The sequence below is a fragment of the Synchiropus splendidus genome, chromosome 13 (assembly GCF_027744825.2).
Source record: "Synchiropus splendidus isolate RoL2022-P1 chromosome 13, RoL_Sspl_1.0, whole genome shotgun sequence".
NCBI classification, from domain to species: Eukaryota; Metazoa; Chordata; class Actinopteri; order Syngnathiformes; family Callionymidae; genus Synchiropus; species Synchiropus splendidus.
Window position 1 is genome coordinate 10640167 of NC_071346.1, and position 22567 is coordinate 10662733.

At 40.0% G+C, this 22567-nt stretch overlaps 1 protein-coding gene and 1 long non-coding RNA gene across 2 annotated transcripts in view; one reads left to right on the forward strand and one right to left on the reverse strand.

The window, feature by feature from the left end:
• Positions 1-18610, reverse strand: part of LOC128769390 (BMP/retinoic acid-inducible neural-specific protein 3-like) — a 38977-nt gene extending 20367 nt beyond the window's left edge. The window contains exons 1-3 of the mRNA XM_053883073.1: positions 18286-18610; positions 17924-18185; positions 3456-3658 (exon numbers count right to left, since the gene is read on the reverse strand). Coding sequence (XP_053739048.1) covers positions 3456-3658; positions 17924-18153 — 433 coding nt within the window. The 5' untranslated portion in view covers positions 18154-18185; positions 18286-18610. The remainder of the gene's footprint in view (positions 1-3455; positions 3659-17923; positions 18186-18285) is intronic.
• LOC128769391 (uncharacterized) overlaps positions 17728-22567 on the forward strand; it is a 38546-nt gene continuing 33706 nt past the window's right edge. The window contains exons 1-2 of the long non-coding RNA XR_008416391.1: positions 17728-18491; positions 18563-18730. This is a non-coding gene — a long non-coding RNA (uncharacterized LOC128769391). The remainder of the gene's footprint in view (positions 18492-18562; positions 18731-22567) is intronic.

The following is a 22567-nucleotide window of genomic DNA, read 5'->3' on the forward strand; positions in this document are numbered from 1 at the left end:
GCAGCACTCCTGAACCCACGTGAATATCAATGTGCTGCGTGATTTGACACACTGAGCAACCTTTCTTCCTGTTCCGACGAGCATCCTCACGCGGAGACAAAGGACGACCGTGACCGAGCGTAACGTCTGTGACCACCGCTTTCAATATTTGCATTTGTTTCATTGCAAATCCTCATTTATCAACACCTCTTCTTAAACCTACACAGTGTGCCGCTAATTAAGATTCTGTGCAAGAAAGTGGTTTCGCTAGCACTAGACTGGAATAATTTTAGTCTCCGATGGATTAAACCTGAATGTTAAGTATGTTGTCTGTTAGGTGTAAGATAGTTGAAACAATGCTAATAGCTTATCAGAAGATTGCTCTGGACCTCTGGTGCGGCACAGGAAGCTGATTTCAACCTTTGAATATCAAGTTTGGACACTGAAAAATGACTTCCTTAATGTACACATCTATATGGGACACAAGTGTAGCGCTGAGGCCAGTGATATACTTGCTGAGCAGCTAAATACAAGTGCAAGCAGCCGCTCTGAGAGCCCTTTCGGTGTCCATGTGTTAGTCAAGTACTCAACCAAAATGGCACGTTACCATGAACTCATTTTTCAGGTTTGCCTGGTGCACACAAACAAGTGCTTTCCTGGCAGTATTGAAAGCTGGGATGTCAAACTCAATCACACGAGAGGCCAAAACACAGTCCAAGTTGCCAGCTGAACAGAATTTATATTTATCAAACAGTCGATAACTGGCACCGGGAAATGTAAAAGTAAACAAATCAGCACCATTCCGTCTTTTAATTCTCATGTGTTTTTCTTGGAGGCCACATTTGGTGTATGTTTGATTTAGGGTCAAATGCTTAAATGTCAAGAGCTACAGCAGAGATGAAGCTCTAAAGTCAACAAAAATCCCAGATCAGTTATTGAAGTTATTAGTAACCTAAAGTCTTTTAAAAGTTGTTTTTTTTCCATGTTGGATCAAAGCCCGACTGGCATTTTCTAGAGTCCTTCTGCCCTCCAACTGTCTTGGTCCTCTGATCACAAGAAAAGGGCGCATCATCATCTTTGAGAGCAACTGACATGGTGCTGGAAGAAACATCTTGACTCTCCGGTTATTTCCTTGAAGTTGGCTGGAAAAGTGAAGCGATATTACCCTAGTGTTTGCCACTCCTGTTGCTGGATGGCTGAAGAAAAACAGCACTGTCATTGGCGCATAGTTGCAGTGATTATCGGCTGGCTACATTCAGATCAGCATTAAGACGCTAGTTCGCTGCGGAACATTAGCTGAAGAACTGGAACGTGGAAACAGAGATGTAAGAGTAAGAGCACTTCGTACGCCCTTAACAGTCCTCTTTAATGATGGCAGCATAAGGGTCCCATACGCTACTAGAGCACTGAGGAAAATCCAAAGTTGGGGTTAGAACTTTACCTGTATAAATAAGGATGTAGTCCCCCCGGTGCTGTACATACTTTCTTACAAATGTAAGAACTCAAGGAGTCCTTCACTAATACATCGCCTAGAAACACATACTGTTTTCACTTTCCCTTCTATTTTAAATGTCCTTCAGTGTGTTTCCGTGAGTGACAGTTGTAATCTCTCATTATGACTTTGCTTGTAGTGTTATTTAGTATATATAGCACATCTTGTGGCTATGTCTTCCACTCACGTGCCAAGTATGACACGATTATGTTTTTCAAGGGCAAATCTTTAAGGAGCGTCACGCCAAGTCAGTGAAAATGCAACACTGGCATCTGTCACTTTGGGACGCAAAAGTCCACAGTCAATATTTGATGACTTAGGAGTGAGAACGTGTTGCTTCTGCCCTTTTATCAGATTTTGTTTTGTGCAGGCAGTTGGGTGAAGTGAAAATTACCAGACATTTTAGTCCAGTTTGAATGTGTCATGTCAGTCATCTTTACCTACAAGAAAAGTTAGGAATACCAATACTTTAAGCATTAAAAGTAAAGAAATACGGACGATCCGTACGTAACATTCAGCATAAATGGGTCTTGGTACAAAGCGACTGCACCAGAAGTAAATCTGTAGATTTAACACATCTCTCTTCCAATTTTTGGGTTGTGAAAAGGCTGAGTTCACAAGGTGCTGAACTGTATATGAATCCTGCATTCTACCTCAAACTGAAATGAGACAAAAGGTTGCCTCCCTGGGTACGGCTTACTAAAGTGAGTCGCAACTCTGCTGGATTTTGTATCCTATTCAGAATCTGTATCCTACTCAATGAAGTGCATGCTAGCTAAAAAAAATTACAGTTTGATTTGTGACTCCGACAGGGATATGAAATCAAGCAATTTGGCTCAGACGAGTCAGTGACATACTGTAGTTTACAATAGCTGGCGTTTCACATTGACACCAGCAAGTAGAGTAGCAGGCAAATAAAGCACCATCACACACACACAATGGCAGAAATGAGACAGCTGTGCGAGAGTGGATCGACCCCCCGCCTCCCCTCTGCCTCCGGCCCCACCTGTGGTAGTCCCTGATATTCTAATCCAGTGCCAATCGTGCATTAATATTGCAGATGTCCCTAGGAATAGTGATGCTTCTTGACATCCTGAAGGTAAAACTAACCCCAGTGGAGCAGTGCTTTTGACTTCAGCCAAGTTCCATTTCCACTGATGTAACACTGAGTCATCAGGAATAGGATTAAATAGGATAGTTTTTTTTTTTAATTGTGGTATTTTTAATGCCCACATATATGAATGTCAGCTACAGACGTTCATATCTGTGCCCTCCTCAAGTGAGTTGATCAAATTAAATGATGCAAAAAAGGATCACGTGTCATGATGTGACTAAGTTCTTCAAGATATTTACATTTTAAACAACTCCTGTTTCAATCTACAGGAATTAATAATGCATGCAGTTGAACAAATTCACGATTCCCTATTTTCACGGCATGGCCAGGAAAAAGGATCTGCAGTAATCAGTCACATTGCTACTAGCAGTCCATGGTAATCAGGCATAAACACAGATGGTATTCAGGATGCTCTTATTTTTTATGGGAGGACAGATTCAAGAGTAATCACTTGAGCAAAAGAAACATATGCATCGCTGTCTGGCTGGGAACATAATACTTTGAGAAATAAACGGCAAAAAGAGATTTTTCCTCATAACAGATAGGCGAAGGAGGAGAAAGATGAAAGTCTGGCTGAAGTCCAGTATAAAAGGGAAATCTTTATCTGACAGACTTCTGAGTTTGAGGTTTAAAAAAACGCCTGCCCCACCTGCGTAAGCAGGGATTTACGTTGTGAATCAGGAAAGTCTCATTCTTGCTTGTAGAAGAAGTGGATTCAGCCATTTAAGACTGACTCCGTCCAGTCAAGCAGAAGGGGACGCAGATAAAAAATTAATGTGGAATATAATGTGAGTGGAAAACTGTAGAACACAACATATGCTGTCAAAACGTCAGTGTTGGCGAATTTCTGCTTGTCTTGCTGGACTGTACCTCCCAGTGTGGCAGACAGCAGGAGGTGGGTTCCATATTTCTTGATGAGATTCTCGGTTATCGCCTGGAGCGTTGGCCGTCTACCCAGCTGGCGGACGGTGTGCATGAATTCGGGCTCGAGCGGTAGAGCCAGGCCGCCACTTCCACTGACACCGTCTCGTTTCTCCACTGCCAGGCTGTTGACCTTCCATCGACCAAACTCTCTGCAAACACAATGACACACAAGTTGCCTCACAAGGTTGTTTTCAGCCTATCTTTTCACTATTTGGCAAAGACATCAAGAAGCTTCTCGATACCTTTGCACACATTTATCATTTATTGACCTGGCAGCTCCTCAAAAATAGGTCTCAACGTGGGGGAAGTTTTACAAAATGAAGCATAAAAAAGAGTGACAATTTTACAGAACGTGTGGCAATTAAATTAACTAATAAAGTATTACAGCGCTCTGACTATTTGGGCTGATTTCCTGAGAGGCAGAATTGTCAAAAACCAATTAACGCACAGTGATAAAGCCAGACAATTGGGAGCAAAATTCAATGTTGTAGTTTAATAGAATGTGGGGAGTGCAATTTTAGAATGCACGTTAAATATGAAAATATAATATAATATGAAATATTTAAACATTCAAACTTGAAATATAAGTAGAAAAACTGTCATGCAACAGACAATACTATGAGGAATGATGAAATGTATAATATGAAGGGAACGCCACATAACCAGAGGAACATTGAAACACAAGAAAGGTCTTATTTAACGAAATATTTCAAACTTACACACACTTCTCAGAGGCGGAATGTACAGTATAACTTCATAAAAAATTTCAAGTTGAGATTTACAGAGGTAAAGGTTTTATTGAAGTGAATAAGCTTCCACATCGAGGCAATTCTGAAATGTAGTTCAAGTAAACAACCACAAGAGTGGGAGACAACAAACAAACATAAAAAGCTTATCGATCCTAAAGTGGGATGGTCTACTGTATTAACAAGTACGGGGCTGATTTACCAGGTTGCCAATTTGGGCGAAGCTACATGCTATTTATACTGTGCACAGATGGCTAAACTATGGATTCCAAGCAAAGTGCAGTGTTGCAATGGCATGAGTTGAAATCATATATGTGTGTTTTGCTAGTGAGTTCGGAGAGACCAGAGCGGAAGAAGCCAGCATAATGAAGCGTCCCACCCGGCACAACACAGCGCTAAGGACCCTGGAGAGCTTTGAAATGGGACAATTGACCGGTGGTGGAAAATAACTCATAAAAAGGGAAATCATAAATAGCATGCAGGGCAACTCACTCAATTCGGTGAATCAGAATTATTGATGTTTAATAAAAGCAGTTTATCTCTCCTAAGTTAGGTATTTACTGCACACCATGGATATTGGAATGGATTCACAAGTTTCCTGTCAATATGAGAGTAAAAATGTTAATATGAAACACCATTAAAAAAAAAACGTACTGTACGTGTGTTATGTAGGAGTGTATTGCACATTAGACAATACGTGTATGTGATTTTATATTAAACTACTTATTCAATATACTGCTACTTATACAATAAATTAAAAAAATATAATGATAAAATATAATAATAACTAATATGTGAAAATCTAAATGAACTTTGAATCTTAATATATTGTAATTATTTGAAAAACAATTTGTTTACAAATAAAATAAACAAAAAAATAAATAATATTATTAGTGCAATGAAACAATTATAGAACAAAGGAATGAATACTGTCATAACATTGTGTCATTACCAGCTGTGAATTCACAAGCAGAACATGGCTAATATGTGTAGCAACAGTAATAGGGTGGATTTAGTCCTCTCATGACTTTTCTCCAGTCACTCCGGGTCACATGTCAGTGATTGACATGCATCAGCCATAAGTCACACCGCTGTTTTATTTAGTTTAATGTTGAATACTGCATGGTCACATTCTTTTGCCCTGCAATGTATATTTAAAAGGGGATCAATGTAGTTTAATCGAGGCTGCTAAAATCATGATCTCGAAAATCATGAAAAAATCAGATGAATTGTGAAGCCATATTACACAAAACAGAATTTGACAAAAAAAGTTTAATAATTCACATGGCAACACCATTAAAAGATGCTGTCTTGATAAAGCTCAGTGAACACTTGTTTTTGTGGAACTTTTGTGCAGAACAACAAGAACAAAACTTCCCTGTCAATCAACGTCTTTAAAATTCTGTAAAACTCTTTTTACATTTTACTTAAACATCCATCACAACGTCCTCCACAAATATATTTGTATTCTGAGTAAGCGATTATCGTAGTGGTAACTATTTGTTTTTGTGCATTTGATAAATCGGAAGGTTACCGGAGTGTCTCTCTTTGAATGCCACGCTCTTTCAATTCAAGAGAACAATTTGTACAGTGTGAGCAAATACCTCCTCCCTGTTGTTTTAAAATGTCCCTGCTTGCATGACGGGAACTTACTTGAAACTTTGCTCTTGGATACTGACGCTCGCACACATTTACTCAGCATGAACCTTTCTTCAGCATCGTAGTCTCTTGGAGCGTGTGTTCTTGAAACAGTGTTCCCATGGAAACAGTGCCAGAATTGTTACAACTGCGACTCTCCCAAGACAGTATGTGTGTGAGTGGTTGTCTGTCTTTATGTGAACAGCTATGGACTGATGAGCTCTCCACTACGTCCCTCGCCTCGGCTCTTGAACCTGGCACACCGGCATTTCGCTCGCAAAACGAATGTTTCATATTTATGTGGCTTTCTTTTCAGAACATGACGAGAGCAATGACCGGCAGGTTCTTGCGGGATGACGACTGAGTATCAACTCCAGCTGTCTATAAACATATAGCGTGCTTGTGGCGGAAAATGTCCTCCATCTAATGAGAAAAACGCACATTACAATTCCTATTTCCATGAATAGGGTGTTTTTATTTTCAGGTTACAGCATTACCTAAGCCTGACCCACCTAGGGAGTATCAGTTGTCATCTCACATGCTGTCAACCAAGCCCCCTACAAAGCCCGAGGGACCCCACCACGATGTTTTGAGATTGCAGCAACTGTTCAGTCACACGGATCAAACCTATTCTTTGTTGTTCCAACTGCATCAGGCTCATTCTCCCCCTTTAGGGATTGTATGTGCCCTTCTGCATAGCAAAGACGTGCTCCAGTTCGCTCTCTGCCTTTGTGCTTGCACTTGGGTCTGGCCCGTAATGATTTTTGTAAATCTAACAAATCAGAATGGGTTTTCGTCGCCCTCATTTTGCATTGCAAAGCTGAACGCACAGGTGACCTCGAGCCTTTTTATTGCACGCTTGCTTGTGTCATCATTCAGATTCAGAACACTGGCTTTAAGTGATTACATTTATTGTACAGCAGTCATTCACCACAAAAAATGTGAAAAATAAAAATGCAGGGTCTTGAAACATTAGAAGTTTTTAATTAATGAATCATGACTAATAAGTCATTTGAATGATCACCACGTCCATAAATCTCCTGTTTGGCCTTCCTCTCCACCTTCTGCCTGGCAGTTCCAACATCTCAACATCTTCCTGCCAATGTACTGGCTCTCTCTCCTCTGTACATGTCCAAACCATCTCCATCTAGCCTCTCTGACTTTGTCTCCTAAACACCTGACATGTGCTGTCCCTCTGATCTACTGCTTCCTGATCCATCCTGCTCACTCCCACAGAGAAGCTCAGCATCTTCATCTGTGCTACCTCCAGCTCTGCCTCCTGTCTTTTCCTCAGTGCCACTGTTTCCAAACCGTACAACATTGTTGGCCTCACCACCGTTTTGTGCACCTTCCCTTTATCCTTGCTGACACCCTTTTGTCACACCTGACACTTTTCTTCAATGATTCCATCCTGCCTACACCTGCTTCTTCACCTCTTTCTCACACTGTCCATTGCCCTGGACAGTTGAGTCCTTAAGTACTAAAAATCCTCCACCTTCTTTATCTCTGCATCCTGTAACTTCACCTGTCCACTTGGGTCCCTCTCATTCACACACATGTATTCTGTCTTACTGCGGCTAACCTTCATTCCTCTCCTTTCTAAGGCAAACCTCCACCTCTAAAGCTTATCTTCCACTTGCTCCCTGCTCTCACCATAGATCACAATGTCATCTGCAAATATCATTGTCCAAGGGGCTTTATGTCTAACCTCATCTGCCAACCTGTCCATCACCATCGCAACCAAGAAGGGGCTCAGAGCTGAGCCTTGGTGCAGTCCCACCTCCACCTTGAACTCCTCTGTTACGCCTGCACCACACCCAACTGGCACACATGTCCTGCACCACTCCCACATACTTCTCTGCCACTCCAGACATCCTTATACAATACCACAACTCTTCTCTATTGTTAAGCTTTGTTAGGTATTTTGGGATCGTTGACTGGTCATTTAAAAACACACAAAACGGCCTTGTTATTTAGTTTGTTTCTAGCCCACCATCATCCCACCTCCAGCTCACCATTGGCCCACCTGCAGCCTTCAAATTTAAAAGTGCAAGTTTGGACACCTATGACATGAACATCATAATTGACACATTATTTTGAACCTAGCAACAACAACATTTTTTCATATGCATGCGCTTTTAGTCACTTGAGCCCCTCAAAATATTTGTGCACATGCCCTGCACTTTAGCACTTCAACGTTTTAGTCAACATGTAGTGAAGTGTGACTTGCAATGTCAGCGCTCCTTCACCGTCAGTAAAGGAGGCCGCTGCCTGTTAAGGTAGACCATTAAGGAGGACTGTGTGACATCTTCTCCTTCATCCCTAATGCTGGGGAAAAATGCAGGGGGAAACCTATTTAATATGTAATTAATCTGTTATGTGTGTGTGTTTTATTTGTAAATATAACATCTGGAAACCTGTTCATTTCTTTTTTATTTCCGCCCCTTCTCTCTTTCTTTTGTTAAGATCTTCAGATGTTTTCCAGCATAAAATTGTGGACCCCACCGACCCCCCGAGGACCAGCATCTGTAGCACCTTTATCTAATTATGTCCCTGAAATCCTCAGACAAGGATTGTGCTGGATGTGCCTTCAAAGCGACAATACTTTTTTTTTTTCTTTTTCTAATTCCAGATTCTCCTTTTCTACACACAAGAAAGGGGTCATAAAAACATGCATGAGTCTCCTGGTGACTCATCACAGGAATGTCACAATTCACAAGATTGTGATGTGCGGGAGGATTTTTATTATCTGAAAGAATCCCTATTGGAGGCACAAAAGCCGAGATCTCACGGTGCCGCGTGTTTTCCAGCGACGGCCGGCGAGATTCAGGATCAATTACACAATTGAGGTCCTCCTCCAGCTACACTGCAACTATTGTATAAACTGCGAATTACAGTAATATATAGCCATGTCGAAATGATGAAAAAAATATGAGAAAAAAAAAATCTTTCCTCATTAAATGTGATTCATTATGAAGCAAATAGCAATAAGTACATGGACAGGTCAGATTTAAGAGCCTTCCTCCAATGATGTTGTTGATACTAGGAATGTGCGATAACTTATCATACATGATTTACTGCTAAAAACAATCCCCACAATGATAATTTAAATTAACAAATCCGATAAACACAAGAGAACAACGCTCTGATTTCATTGTGCTTGCATGTTTTGCAGAGTTGGATTTATTCATTGTACAACATTGTTGTACAACATTGACAATGGGAGCAGATGTTGATCTTTGTGGACACATTAACACAATATCTCTTATTTACTAGCCGACACAAAGCTACAAGCATCTTGGAGCACCAACAAAGCTACAATTGAACACCAAAAGTTTTGTCACTAAAGTTTTTTTTTAGTTAGTTACTGTCATTGTAAAACAGTAGGGCTAGTTTTACAATGACAGTAGAATGTAATAGAATATATATATATATATATATATATATATATATATATATATATATATATATATATATATAAGAAAACTAGCAGCTGGGGTGAAGGGTAGCTTTATAGTACAGCTGTAAAAGCAGCTATGATGCATGATTTAGAGACAGTCACTCTGACGCAAAGACGCTAGAAGACTCAGAGTTAAGGAAGAGCAGGTTCTTCTTGGGTCTGACTAGGACGGGAAAGATAAGAACCTAGTATATCAGAGAGAGAGCTCGAGAAGAAGCTTGGAAACAAAGTTAGGGAGGCCAAATGCTTTGGGCCCGTAGAGAAGACAGATTGGATGAATATGAAATACCAAAGGAAGACCTGACAGGTTCAATATGGAATAACCATGAACTAAATTTGATGCCTTATAGGAGACACGTAAATTGTAGGGTCAGTATTACACTTCTCAATTTTTATTTTAATAGTTGCTTACAGTATAATACAAAGAGTTGAACGAGATTCATCCTCAGACAAACCAGTGCACATGCTTTAGATCTAAATTTAGATATAAGCCCTTCGAACATAGATTCTGTAAAGCCACTTCTGATTTACTGCAATACCTTCATGATGTAAATTGAGATGAGGTTATCTCCTACACCACTGCACTGTTCAGGAGCCAGCAAAGACTCTTGGACTTTGATTCACTGACTTAATAATGTAATATATACAGTAAATTGAGAACCTAATCCGACGATCTTAGCAAGATTCTGGCAGCAAAATGAATTATTTGTCGGTACCTTTTTCTTCTCTTCCGTCTTTTGTAAATTCCTCCCCAACTGAAAGTGGGTTCACAAGCTGACGGGTACAAAGTGTTAGGGAAGCAGCTGGACGAAGATAACAGCAAGACTGATCATTCACCAGTCAATAAAGTCTCACAAGCAGGAGAAAAGGACGTCGCTGCGACACGTCATCATTCCTGATTGCTCCAGAGGAGCAACTAGAGAAAGGACCTGACAGAAAACCTCAGCATCATTTTCTATGTTTAGACAAGATGGTGCGATAAACACCCCCTCCTCCCCCGCCGGCATTTTATCAATATTCCTAGTGGGAACTTGGTCAATGAGAAGCTAATGATGTTTTATTTGAGGAGGTCCTGATGAGCTCCAGCATCATTACGGCTAAAGCAGACGGGCTGATTCTGGAATGTTGACCTTTTTTAGACCAAGATCTTTAGGCCAAATGCCATTCAGACAGTCAACATTTCATCCAAAGATCAAGTCAAACAGGGGAAATGTTGCATGATGCGTCATCTGAGCAGCATTCCAGGAAGATATACACACAACAGCTATTTCATTTGTCTGTTTTTTTTCTAATATATTCTTCATAGAGAAAAAAAGTGAATATATATATATATATATATATATATATTTATATCACCTTATTTAAACTAAAGCTCTTTTAATGTCTTGACAATATTTGTATAAAAATTTAAATTTTATAAGAATTTCAAGTGCATGCAGACTAGTGGAAACCCTTTGTGTAGCGAAAAACATCCCTGAACAAAAGCAAACAGATGGTTTTGTTTGCTTATTTTCAAGAGATTAAAAGAGCTTTAGTTTAAATAAGGTGATATAAAAACTTGAATATAGCCACCATCGTGATTTATTGTGCCATTGTCAAACTGATACAAAATAAACAATATTTTGTTGTTTAGATGTATGTATGGGTCCATCATTTGATTCAGTAATATACCAAATTCATTCCAATTGAAAAAAATATATATATGAATATATAAAACAAATTAGCACATCTTCATGAAATATTAGTCTCTTCAAGTGTGGGATTGAAAATTATGAAATTATTTAACGATCACTTCCCTTAGAATTACAACTTGTCATTGAAACATTTGCGCTAAAGTACCACTTGCATAAACTGTTTGTTGTTTACGTCAAAGCAACAAAGTAAACCCAGTGCATCTCATACTCATTTGACAGAGAGCTGTGATGGAACGATCCTCACGAGTCATTTATGGAATGGGAACTACCACTAACGTCTTCGATGCTCAACAAACTAGCATCTTAAAAGGACACAATTTCCTTATCGAATTACACAAGAGCACACACGACGTATTATCTATCTATCTATCTCCTTTTATGAGGAACGAAATGAATTCAGTCATTCATACGGCTCACAAATGAATCAGCTTATGTCTCCCTCCCTTTTTTGTCTCAATGGAAGTCAAGTGAGTGCCAGCAAAAAAAAAGCAGCAGAGAAATAATTGGAGAGCCGGGACTGCGTGGAGTGTGTCATTACAGCCAATCATGGTAACAAGGGACCGGCGGAGAGTCTGTCCCCGGTGGACGGATGACTGTAAGAGAAGCAGAGTCCAGGGCTCAGACCTCAGCTACTCCATCACTGATGTGCTGTGTATCTCCTGCAATGACTGATTACACGCCCTTGACATTTACACAACATACAGGAGTCAATCAATAGTAATGGAAACACGGAGCAGGAGGAAACATTGCTTGTAATTACATTGTATAAACAGAGTGATTGGCATTTACTGTATTGTTGGTTCGCACAATGAAATGAAGTCGTAGATCAGTTAACAGCCATTTCCTTAATTAAAAAACAATTACCTCCGCTGTGGAGGTCAGGTTTTCGCACACGTCCATGTCGGCTAAAATAGAAAGGATTTCATGCAAAACGCATTTCATAAAACAAATAAGTCATAAAAATATCAAAAACAGAAATTAAAATAATAATTTAAAAAGCAATATTGCCATTCTGTGTGGTGCATTCAATGTGTCTGCATAATAACTCCATAAGAACAAGAATTTCTGCAGCATAGAATTTGAATTTGAGCCTCTGTTTACTTCAGAACAATAACATGAAGGTTAGCGACTAATTGCATCCCCTGCAGACTTTGAAGTAAACATCATTCTTATCTTGTTTTCTGCGCAAAATCAACTCCATGGAAAATGACTAGCTTTTTGAATCATTTTGGAAACAAACAGTGATCTTTTTTAAATTATGTATTTATTCATTTATATAAATAAACATATATTGCAATATGAAAATTGAATTAACATATCATATCTAGTTGGGATTCAGGAATCTACGGTACAATGCTGCATGTGTTCAGGACAATTTGACCAAATCCAAAAGACAACATGACAAGTTTTTTTATCAAGTGAAAATGTGTTTTTCCTTGGACTTGGTTTGACGGTTGCTGGAGACGATTGCTTGAAAAGCTTGACAGAATCAGACCGGGGTCAAACGCTATCTTTAAATATGGGATGATAACATAAGTTAAAATGAAATTATAGGCGTAAATGAGTTTGGTGAAGGTCTGTTCTCCCCAGCATGTTAGCAGCACGGGGCGATATATACGTTGATATATAGTCAAGTGACTCACAATGACACTGACATCCCACCGTCAATTGCGACAGACTCTTAAGGAAGACACTTAGAATGGACAGTTAAGGCTGAATGACTAATTCAAAGTCAGGTCATGGTGGCAGCAGAAACCCACATGCTTCTGTCTCACTTTCTTCAGGGCTCCAAAACTCATTTCCGGCCTTTGTATTTCACTGAACGCCCTTGGTAATAGGTGAGAGGGGGGACGTACATTGAAGGGTAAAAGGAAAGCTTTGCCTTTCAGCTAAGCGCTTTCTCGCTGCAACAGAACCATGCGACATCACCACCAGCAGTGACCCCCCTGTTGATCTCAAGCTCCTCTATCTCATCTATTTCATCTGTCTGTCTGTCTATCTATCTATCTATCTATGTATCTATCTATCTATCTATGTATCTATCTATCTATCTGCCTATCTATCTATCTATCTATCTATCTATCTATCTATCTATCTATCTATCTATCTATCTATCTATCTATCTATCTATCTATCTATCTATCTATCTATCTGCCTATCTATCTATCTATCTATCTATCTATCTATCTATCTATCTATCTATCTATCTATCTATCCATCCATCCATCCATCCATCCATCCATCCATCCATCCATCCATCCATCCATCCATCTATCAAGAGTCAAATTCAAGTGGCAGTAACCTTGTGGAACTTGCTTGCGCAACACACACAAACAAAGAAGAACATTTGCAACGTTTGTACTTCAACTTTTGATCAAAAGAGAAGCTTCAAATAAATAGTAGAACCTCATGGTAATCCGGACCACAACCAAAATTTAATCATCTGCTCCTCGTCGCACTGTCAACACAGGACATTTCATTAAAATTCATTGAGTTATTTCCTTAATAACCTCATAAAAAAGGACAATCATGGAGGTAATAACTGAAGTTGATTAAATTCATTCATAGCAATATTATTGGTTAGAAAATGAAAACCATTCAGGACATTTTTGGATGGTGGTGGAATCTTACACAATTATCCTGTAATTCTGTAAAAAAAACCTTTTTGTACTTCAAATGAACACTGTATTTCGCCTCATCCCCACTTGGAGGCATTGGATTATTTCTATTTGCTCAATATGAAGAATTTTCTTCGGTTGGGACACACAAGGATGACTAAAGCTGACAAATTCAATGGCAAAATTGACTCCCAGTCATGTCTTTCACGCTCGGATTGCAACGTCAAGTTTTCATTTTTTCCTGAGAAAATGACAAAAATTTACTTCTCCTTTTCTATCTTTTCTCATTCTTGCTGGAGGAAAGTTTTGACCACTTCCACTGGGAACAGATTCGAGAGCGCACGAAGCATCAATACGTCAAGGTGACATTCAGCAATAAACCCTCAAAAGAAAATGTATTTTCCATAGCTATAGCATAAATATGAACGTTAGGATAACATGGAGTTAAGTCATTAACTTGTTTAAATGGAGGGAAGCTCTGAAGAATATATAAAACCCTGGGTTTAAATCAATGTTGACAGATAATTAAAGCAGAACTCAAATGCTGCAGAATTTCTTGGGGCCTACAGCTGATATAAACTGCTTTTAACAATGTCTCCTACAACAGTTACATTTATTAAAGCCTTGCGCCTTGACTGTCTTTTCATATCACTTGATGTGCTACTCAGCAGTTTCCCTTCCAATTAAGGATTGGAAAAAAATTATTGGTAATGTGTCACCTTGAAGCGTCTTCCAAGCGCCTTCTTTTGGCTTCTCTAAAAACGCTGACGTCTTGTAATGACAGCGATCACTTTTTATAGGAAACTTGTCACTCACAGTTGTTGAGCTGCTTTCTTGTGAGAAACTTGGGGGCAGATTTACAAAAGTTAACGCGTTTATACACCTGGAAAAAAAATGTACAAAGTGATTTATGAAGCCTTTGCATTACAATGAATGGAATGAATACGAAAATGTGGGCTCTGTTAAAGGAGGAGAGCAGGGACATTAATATAATAATATAAGCTTTTCAGATCAAAATTCAACCTTTATTTAACACATTCAGAAGTCGTGAAACACATTTATCCTCAAAGTTACATATGGATCTGGATACAGATGGCGCCTTCTGTCCATTTTTTGGAAAAAAAGGAGCAGTACCACCGGAAACCATGGGGGCAGTGTTGCTGTTACTACCTGATATGTAGCTCTAATGAGTCATGAAGAAGACATAACCATGGTGGAAATGATCTGTCCTCCAGTCGCAATATATTTTACAGCCTCACCCACCACCGCCTCCGACAACAGTGGCTTTGTTTATTCTTTAGTGCAAGAGGTACATTATCAATGCCTCTTCCACAGTCGACATGTTTGTTTTGGAGTTTGTTGTTGTCGTAAACATTACACTCTGGGCTGCTTCCCCTGGTGGATATATTGGTGAACAACAATACCAACGTAAAGAACACATGGGAGTATGTGATCAGTGACAGTAACGTTGTTTGAACGGGTAAAATTTCGTAAGTAATTCTGGTCACAGACAGAGGAGCTGAACACTTCTCTGCGGGTTCTCAACATGTATTTGGACTAACTAATGCTCTATTTTTTTACAGTCTCATGATCATGGTGAGCTACCAAAAATACCTGGACCGAAAACGTGGAAATCATTCCCTTACTTGTAACTCAAATTTGGCGCTGTCCTTGGTCCTGAAATCAAATGTGAACAGTACTTGTGTCCCTGTTGTATATCCTTGCTGGAAACCACAAAGCACACAATCTCCATCCAACACTTTGCATCACTACACTGAAAATACTTGCACACACCAACTCGTATCTTCACAATACTGTATAATAATTTAGCTGGGACGGCTCACTCAGACTTCTGGGGTCATTTTTTTCTTACTCTTGGTTTTGCTTTGCAACAACTCACAACATGACAGGACAAAGGTTCACTTCAAACCCCGACTTCCTCAAGAGCATAATTCCTTCTTTGCATGGCGAATTGAGTGTCTAGCATCAAATAACATAAAGGTTTTGTCTGGTTTCATTGTGTTTGTTTAGAAAACAATTCACACCCCTCCACCTCATTTGCTCTGGCTTTTGTGTTCGACTAAAACACGTACAAACACAGCTGGTTTGTTATGAAAACCAATTCATGTCACATTTACACTCTTTGTTTCTAACCTTGCTCATTAACCAGAGTTCAGTCTAAGAGATTTAAAATACAAGTAAAACATTTGCAGAAACTCATTTGTCGCTGTTGTCAATACCCATATAAGGTATTTTGTTAAGCAGTTGGGGAGGATTTTAAAGACAACAATATTACAGTTGATACAAAACACACATGATCACTTTGCTGAATAATAATAGTCTATTGGACAGAAATGGACCATTTTGACCATAAATAGAGCGCATTTTCAAAATGAACAAGTTGTGTGGCCTTTATTTTGAGACAGACCTTTACCATTCACAACAAGTAGCTGGATGTCAATAGAGCAGCAGGGAAGTGTAGGAGTATCAGAAATGCAAACTGATAAAGTGCTTCACAAGTGACTATATCAATGTCAGTTTGATGACATGCTGGGATCTAAAGGAACGATGCATTTCTTATTCATCATCTTAAATGAGCAGAATTTTAAATTGTCCTGCTGTTTGACTGATCAATCTCATCCACCTCCAAGTCGGTTATTTATCATCTTCAATCTCCAGAAACCAACCACAGAAAAGATTGACTGAAATGCTTATAAACAACTCAAGCATTTTTCTGCACACTGAAGTAGCACTTGTGGATATACAGTACACTGAACTCATGCTAGCCTTTGTGGCCTGTGGGTCACTACCCAGCACTCACAAATGCACCGTAGGACTAGAAAGGGATCAGGTCAGAACATGCTCTTTTTATTTTTCCTATTTACACATTCAATCATAATATTCATGCACCAGTGTAGTGAGGTTGTATTTAGCTGAAGAAAAACCCACAAAAAATCAATCTAATTATTTCAGTGACTGCCAACCCTCACGAGACCCTGAAAACGTATCAGAGCAACTTTTTACATTAGTTTAATTTTGTTTCAAAAAGCTGGTTATCAAACTGGATTTGAGTTTAGATTTGCAGCTGTCCATTGGCTTTTAATCAAATGCATGAATGAAATATGAAACATTTCAGATGCCTCTTCAAAGGATGTTGCAAGGACTGTTATTAATATTGAAACTGCTTTCATTTATTGATTTCACCCAGCTTTAAGAGATTATATTTCTTCAAGAGAGATGACACAGGTTGGCTGTTTTAAAATCAGAACAGCAACAATAAGAAATAAAATACACAAAATCTGTGAAAGCTACATGTAGAGTAAATGAAAAACCCACTCTGACATTACCTTGCTGTTCGTGAGGATCTTAAACTCTTGCTGTGGCGGTGAATAAATGACAGTTATTTGCTTGGGAGGAGTGTTCATGGAACCTTTTTGCCAACCTTGGACTGGCAAAACAGTTTCAAACCGGTCGACCTCAAGTGAAGTCTTGAGGTCAACCTCCCAACAGCAGAAGAACAGCTTAATGAATATACAGCAATAGCTAATATCCATTGCGTTGAATGCAGGCTGTGATTAATCATGCATATTTTCATTTGTTTTAAGAACCCAGTGATTAATCACATTGTTCAACACAATTCTATATGCACTCTTACTTCAGCAGAATTCCAAAAATACCAGCGCTTCTGCCTGAATCAACATTACTATGCATAGCATTAGAAACTGAAACATTTCCTGTAGGTCTTAAACCACCTATGGTCTACACAGGTCTACTACTGCCATCCATTGGAAACATGGATTATTCTTGAGTTTACGCTTTTGTCAGCAAATAGAAGAGCCATTTTGAAGAGTTTGGATTAACCATTTAATGCACCTTTGTCTGTGTCTGGCAGCACCCTAACAGATTCACACTTTTTTTTTAAATGAACACGCACAGTTACCTTCAAAAGACAAAAAACAATGCATGACCCTCTTCGACAATGACGTTGCAATAAAGCAAAATCGTCCGTTCTGGTAAAGAGTCCCAGCGGAACAAATAAAACCATTAAAAGTTCCGAGTCAATATTCCACGCTATCCACGCAAACGAACTCAATTCTGGCTGTTTTAGAAATGTTTGTTTAATACCATTCTCGCTCTGTTTTTATAACGTATTGCAATTTGAAAACTTTGGATGGAATTAAAGCGGAAACTTTGACGTTTCACTGAAGTTGACGCGACGTAAATAGCGACACACACCCGCGCGCGACCACCGCCTCACCTGTATATCTTGTATCTGGTGTTGAAGCCCTGCTGGTATCTCTCCGCCGCCTCGGTGAACTCTAAACACTGGTGGAACGGACCTTTATCGGAGAGGAGCCAGCCCAGAGAGCCGGAGGGAGCTTCGCCGGTCGCCACCGCGGAGCTCCAGCAGCAGCAGAGCCAGAGGCAGAGAGCCGCCCTCTTCCATCCCAGAGACAGCCGCTTATGACTGGATCTCTGGCCGCTCATGCTTCACCCAGCGACTCCTCATTCTCTCCGGACTGGGAGCATAACGATAGATCATTATTCAACAAAGCCCCTCAAGAAAATATACTCTTGTTTTTTTGTTTTTTTTTAATCCTGAAATTTGGTCTCACGTACCTGTTCTGGACCGAATCGTGTTGTTGTGCTTTTGAAGAAAGTGAACTCCGGCGATCCGTTCAAACAAGTCTCCAGTTTGATTCCTCAAAGTCAGTCAGCGAATTACAAAGCAATCTTTTGGTTTGACTTGTTCAACTTTTAAGCAGACGAGCAAATCCTGTACCATCCCAGCCGAGGCTCATTTCTTCAGCGGATTCTCCACAAAGGTAAACGCGTCCATCCTGCGTGCTCAGTCAGCGTGCCTTGTATTTCGTGGTGCTGTTATATCCTCCGACAGAATCCGTGGAAATGCAGCGTCCCCAGCTGCTGCAGCTGTTCTCCCCTCTTCGCTGGGTTGGTGAATGAGCTGCTTCCACGCAGAGACCCCCCACCACCGCCTCCATCCCTCCTCCCCTTCATCTAAAAGAGAGCTAGGAAGAGGGCGATCAAGTACATCATGATGGAGGTAATATATACAATCTGAGTGAATTCCAGTTGTGAGGACTGCGGGGTAATGACTAGGCCTGTGATGATGATACACGGCTGCCTCCATCCTTCACCATTACGTCCACATAATTCATCCTCATTATTCGCCATCACAGCCTGTTCCTCTCCGTAAATGTGGCACATTAAAAGTGTTGAAATGAGCCCGGTAATATTAGGATAATTATGTTGTAGTTTTTCAGTTTGGCTGTATTGTGGCATTTTGCTTGACGTCCACCGTGTCTTCATCATAACACGTCCATTTGCAGTTTTCACATCAAGGCTGAAAACATGTCATTACCGCACATTTATTATAAAAGCTGGGCTGGTTTAAGATGATAGTATTTGTTATTGGTAGCAGTTGGTTTGTAACATATTTAGTGGCACACAGTGGGATTGCTTTTGGAGAGGTCGTAACCAGCAGTGAGGTGTGTCGTGTTCATTTTAGTATGAGTATATCAAGTCCTCGATATACAGGACAAGTCTGTTATTTACCATTTCTCACATTTATTATCAAACCAAATAAAAAGATACATAACCAGCAAATTCTCAATGAATGCTTTTAGTTTAACAACTAAGGTTTTCATCACAACACAACACAGCAAGCTTTAACAACTTTTTTTCTAAAGTAGTTAAGTCATATCCTGACTTTCTTTGTTACCGTTGTCTTTCATTGTAGATGCGCAAAGTGATGAAAAGCTTTCGTAACCACTCAGTACAATAGATCAAATCCGATGAAGACATCTCATCATTTGCCTTTGTTCTACTTTTTGAAAGGTAAAATGAGTCTTGAAGGACACCCTGAATTACGATTTTTTGCCGTTGAATAACATCGGATGTTTAACAACTTAAAAAAAAAATGAATTTGAAGATTTTCTAAACTAAAGTGGAGAAAGTGAAAGTAAATAGTAAAAGTTGGGGTAGGACATTTCAGACTTGAGACCCTACAGAAGAGTCCTTACTGTGTGGAACTTATTGAAATATACATACCTTAACCTTTAAGATTAGCGGTGGGCAGTTAATATTCCAATGGGCCACATTGTCTGCCATGACTGTTGTGTGAAGGAGGATCAAGCCTAAAGTCAGACAGACAGAAGACATAGAGACATGACTATAGACAACATATTTGAATGGAAGATATTAAGGCACTATTTCACATGGTATTTATTGAAAATCTTTGCAGTATCTTGGTATATTTTGTAGTTTTGCTCTGAACTCATGAGGGCCGCATAAATACAGGCCACACTTCGCCGACCTCTGAACTACGTTATGCCCCCACTTTTCTTTATTTTTCAAAACATGCTGTTGTTTCCAGCACTGAACTGTGAAGGAAGTAAAGCTTAACTGAGTTTACTGTACTGAAGTACTGTACGTTGTTTGGAATACATGTGCAATATGTTCTATATTGCTCAATATGTATTATATTGCTCTTATTTTGATCAGCGTTCCAGGTCCGTCTTGGTTCGGTCATTAAGGCCGGGGCTATGAGATTATGCATTCAACTTGAAGGTAGATAATGAATCTTAAATGAAGATTCTTAATTGGATTTACATTTTTTAATCTTGATAACATTAGAGGAATGTGCAGTGTGTGCGACGGACACTGGGGACATGCAAACTAGGGACCACAAGTCAGGAGTAACAAATGAGCTGAGTGGTTTAGGTGGCTCAAGGGGCATGGTCGTGGTGTGGTTCCAAGGTTCGAGTGGCAGGTGAGGGTTGCTGTGCAGGAGGGCGGGGCGCCCCCCAAAAAGAGTTTCACCCAGGATTCTGGCTGGCTAGCGGCTTGGTGACACACCATTAGAGGTTGGCAGCCAGAGCAGGATCTTGAGCCTGCAGGTAATTGGAGACAGGTGTGGAGATGATGAATTGGGATGGATGCTAGTGTCAGAGGGAGGAGTCAAGGCTATTTCTTTCACTGGGAAAAGGCAATTTTCATTAACGTCACCATCAAAAGACCGATTTTAATCCTCCATTCTCTTTCAGGGCGAGCCAGTAATCTGCCGTATTTACTGAGGAGTGACTCTGGCCCGTCTGAGCGTTCTCCAAATGATTAAAGCCACAAGTTTTGGATTGACAAATTGTTCCCTCTAAGTGGAATCAAATTATTTAATTTATCACAAAAGCGGCAAGTAGACCTTTGGTGGTTTAATAAACAGTTAGGAGCGGGACAGATGTAGGAACAGATGCTGGTATTGATTCTGTCCCGGCTTTCGTTCATTAACATCAGACTCACTTGACGCACAGACGGGGAATTGCACACGTGTGTGAACACTCAAAGATGTTCTTGTAAAGTTAACTGCCACCGTTGACGTTATGCAGATAGTGTGCGTGTGTGTTACAGTGTGTGGAAGAGTGATTAAGCCCTTGCTGTCTTCGGGGACGTCAACAAAATTTGTGAAAAGGAGTAGTTGAGGCTTGGCTCCGATGCATTTGATTTCTTGCCCAGATTGTTCTTTGTTTGACTCCATCAAGTTATCTTGTCATTATTAGTGTCATTCACAGAGAAATTGACAATAGCCTGCGAGTGTTAAATGGGATGCAAGGACCGCCTGTTATCCATGATAGGGCTCAGTCAATAGTCTTCTCCGATTGATTTCCTTTTGCTTTAATGCCATTAAGCAGCAAGGACCCTTTGAAGAAAGGAGGGTTTTTTTTTTCCCTTTTTCCAACTCAAATTAGGACAGACGATTCAATACGGAGGTCACATCCTCAAAGACCGTGAATTCAGTGGCTGTCACTGCTGCTTACTGATGTCTGGAATTTTTTGCCAGCAAACGTCTACATGAAATGGTGAGGTTACGCGTCACTGTCTGATTCTCCGGCGCTACCCCAGCTAGAACGCTGACAGTAAACGGTTGACTTGGGAGAAAAGAATTGGCATTGAAAAGGGACGCCATGAAATCAAAATAACAGGCAGTCATGAAATGTTCCTCTGAACAATAAAAACAAGAAGAAATCCAATCGTTTTACGTTCTCCATCAGTCAAACAATTTCCCTATCTCTCCCGTCTATTCACTGACATCTTATTTATGATGACAGGTGTCAGGTTTATAGCTTCAACTCACTTTTTGGCACAGAATCGAGGGACACAGAAGGTGGACTGATTGGCATGTTATTTGCATACAAGCAAGAAGTCGACCTTGCAGTCACATCCTTGATTCCTTTGTGAATTTCCATAGAAACCAGGAATCTCGCCCTCAGAATTGGCAACCGCGCTGGCTGATGCAGCGAGAGGCCCTAGAGAAAACCACGCGACCCATCCATGCAAGATTCAAAGGCTGCTTTTCTCACCTCAACAAACTGGAATTTTTGCCTCTGAAACCAACACTCGCACATTGGGCAATCACTTCTCGTGGCAGTGTGAGGCACTTGTTGAAGAGTAATGGGACAAAAATCCTTTTGGTGAGGTGTGACATGCTCCTTGAAATAGCTTGTGAAGTTCAGCATGCAAAACTTGGACTTACCCCACCACAACCTCTGAGTCAAGCTTTCGCAGCCTCGACTTCCGTGGTACATTAGGTGCAGGTACGAAATACCAGAATGTTTTACTTCCATACCGTATACTGGAAAATGGCAATTACACCGAGAGGTACAATTAAACTTGTATTATCTTAAAAGTAGACATCTTGGGAGTGGCTATCTACTTCAGTCTGAAGTCATTTGCTTATCGTTTACATATTGTTTGCCTATCTCCGACCACGGTTACATGGCAGTTCAGAAAATTATTGTTACATTATTGTCATTGTCCGACTCAAGATGCATGTAAACACCTTAGTTTGACGAAGGGGTAGATAATCCAGATAATCCAGTTAACAGCC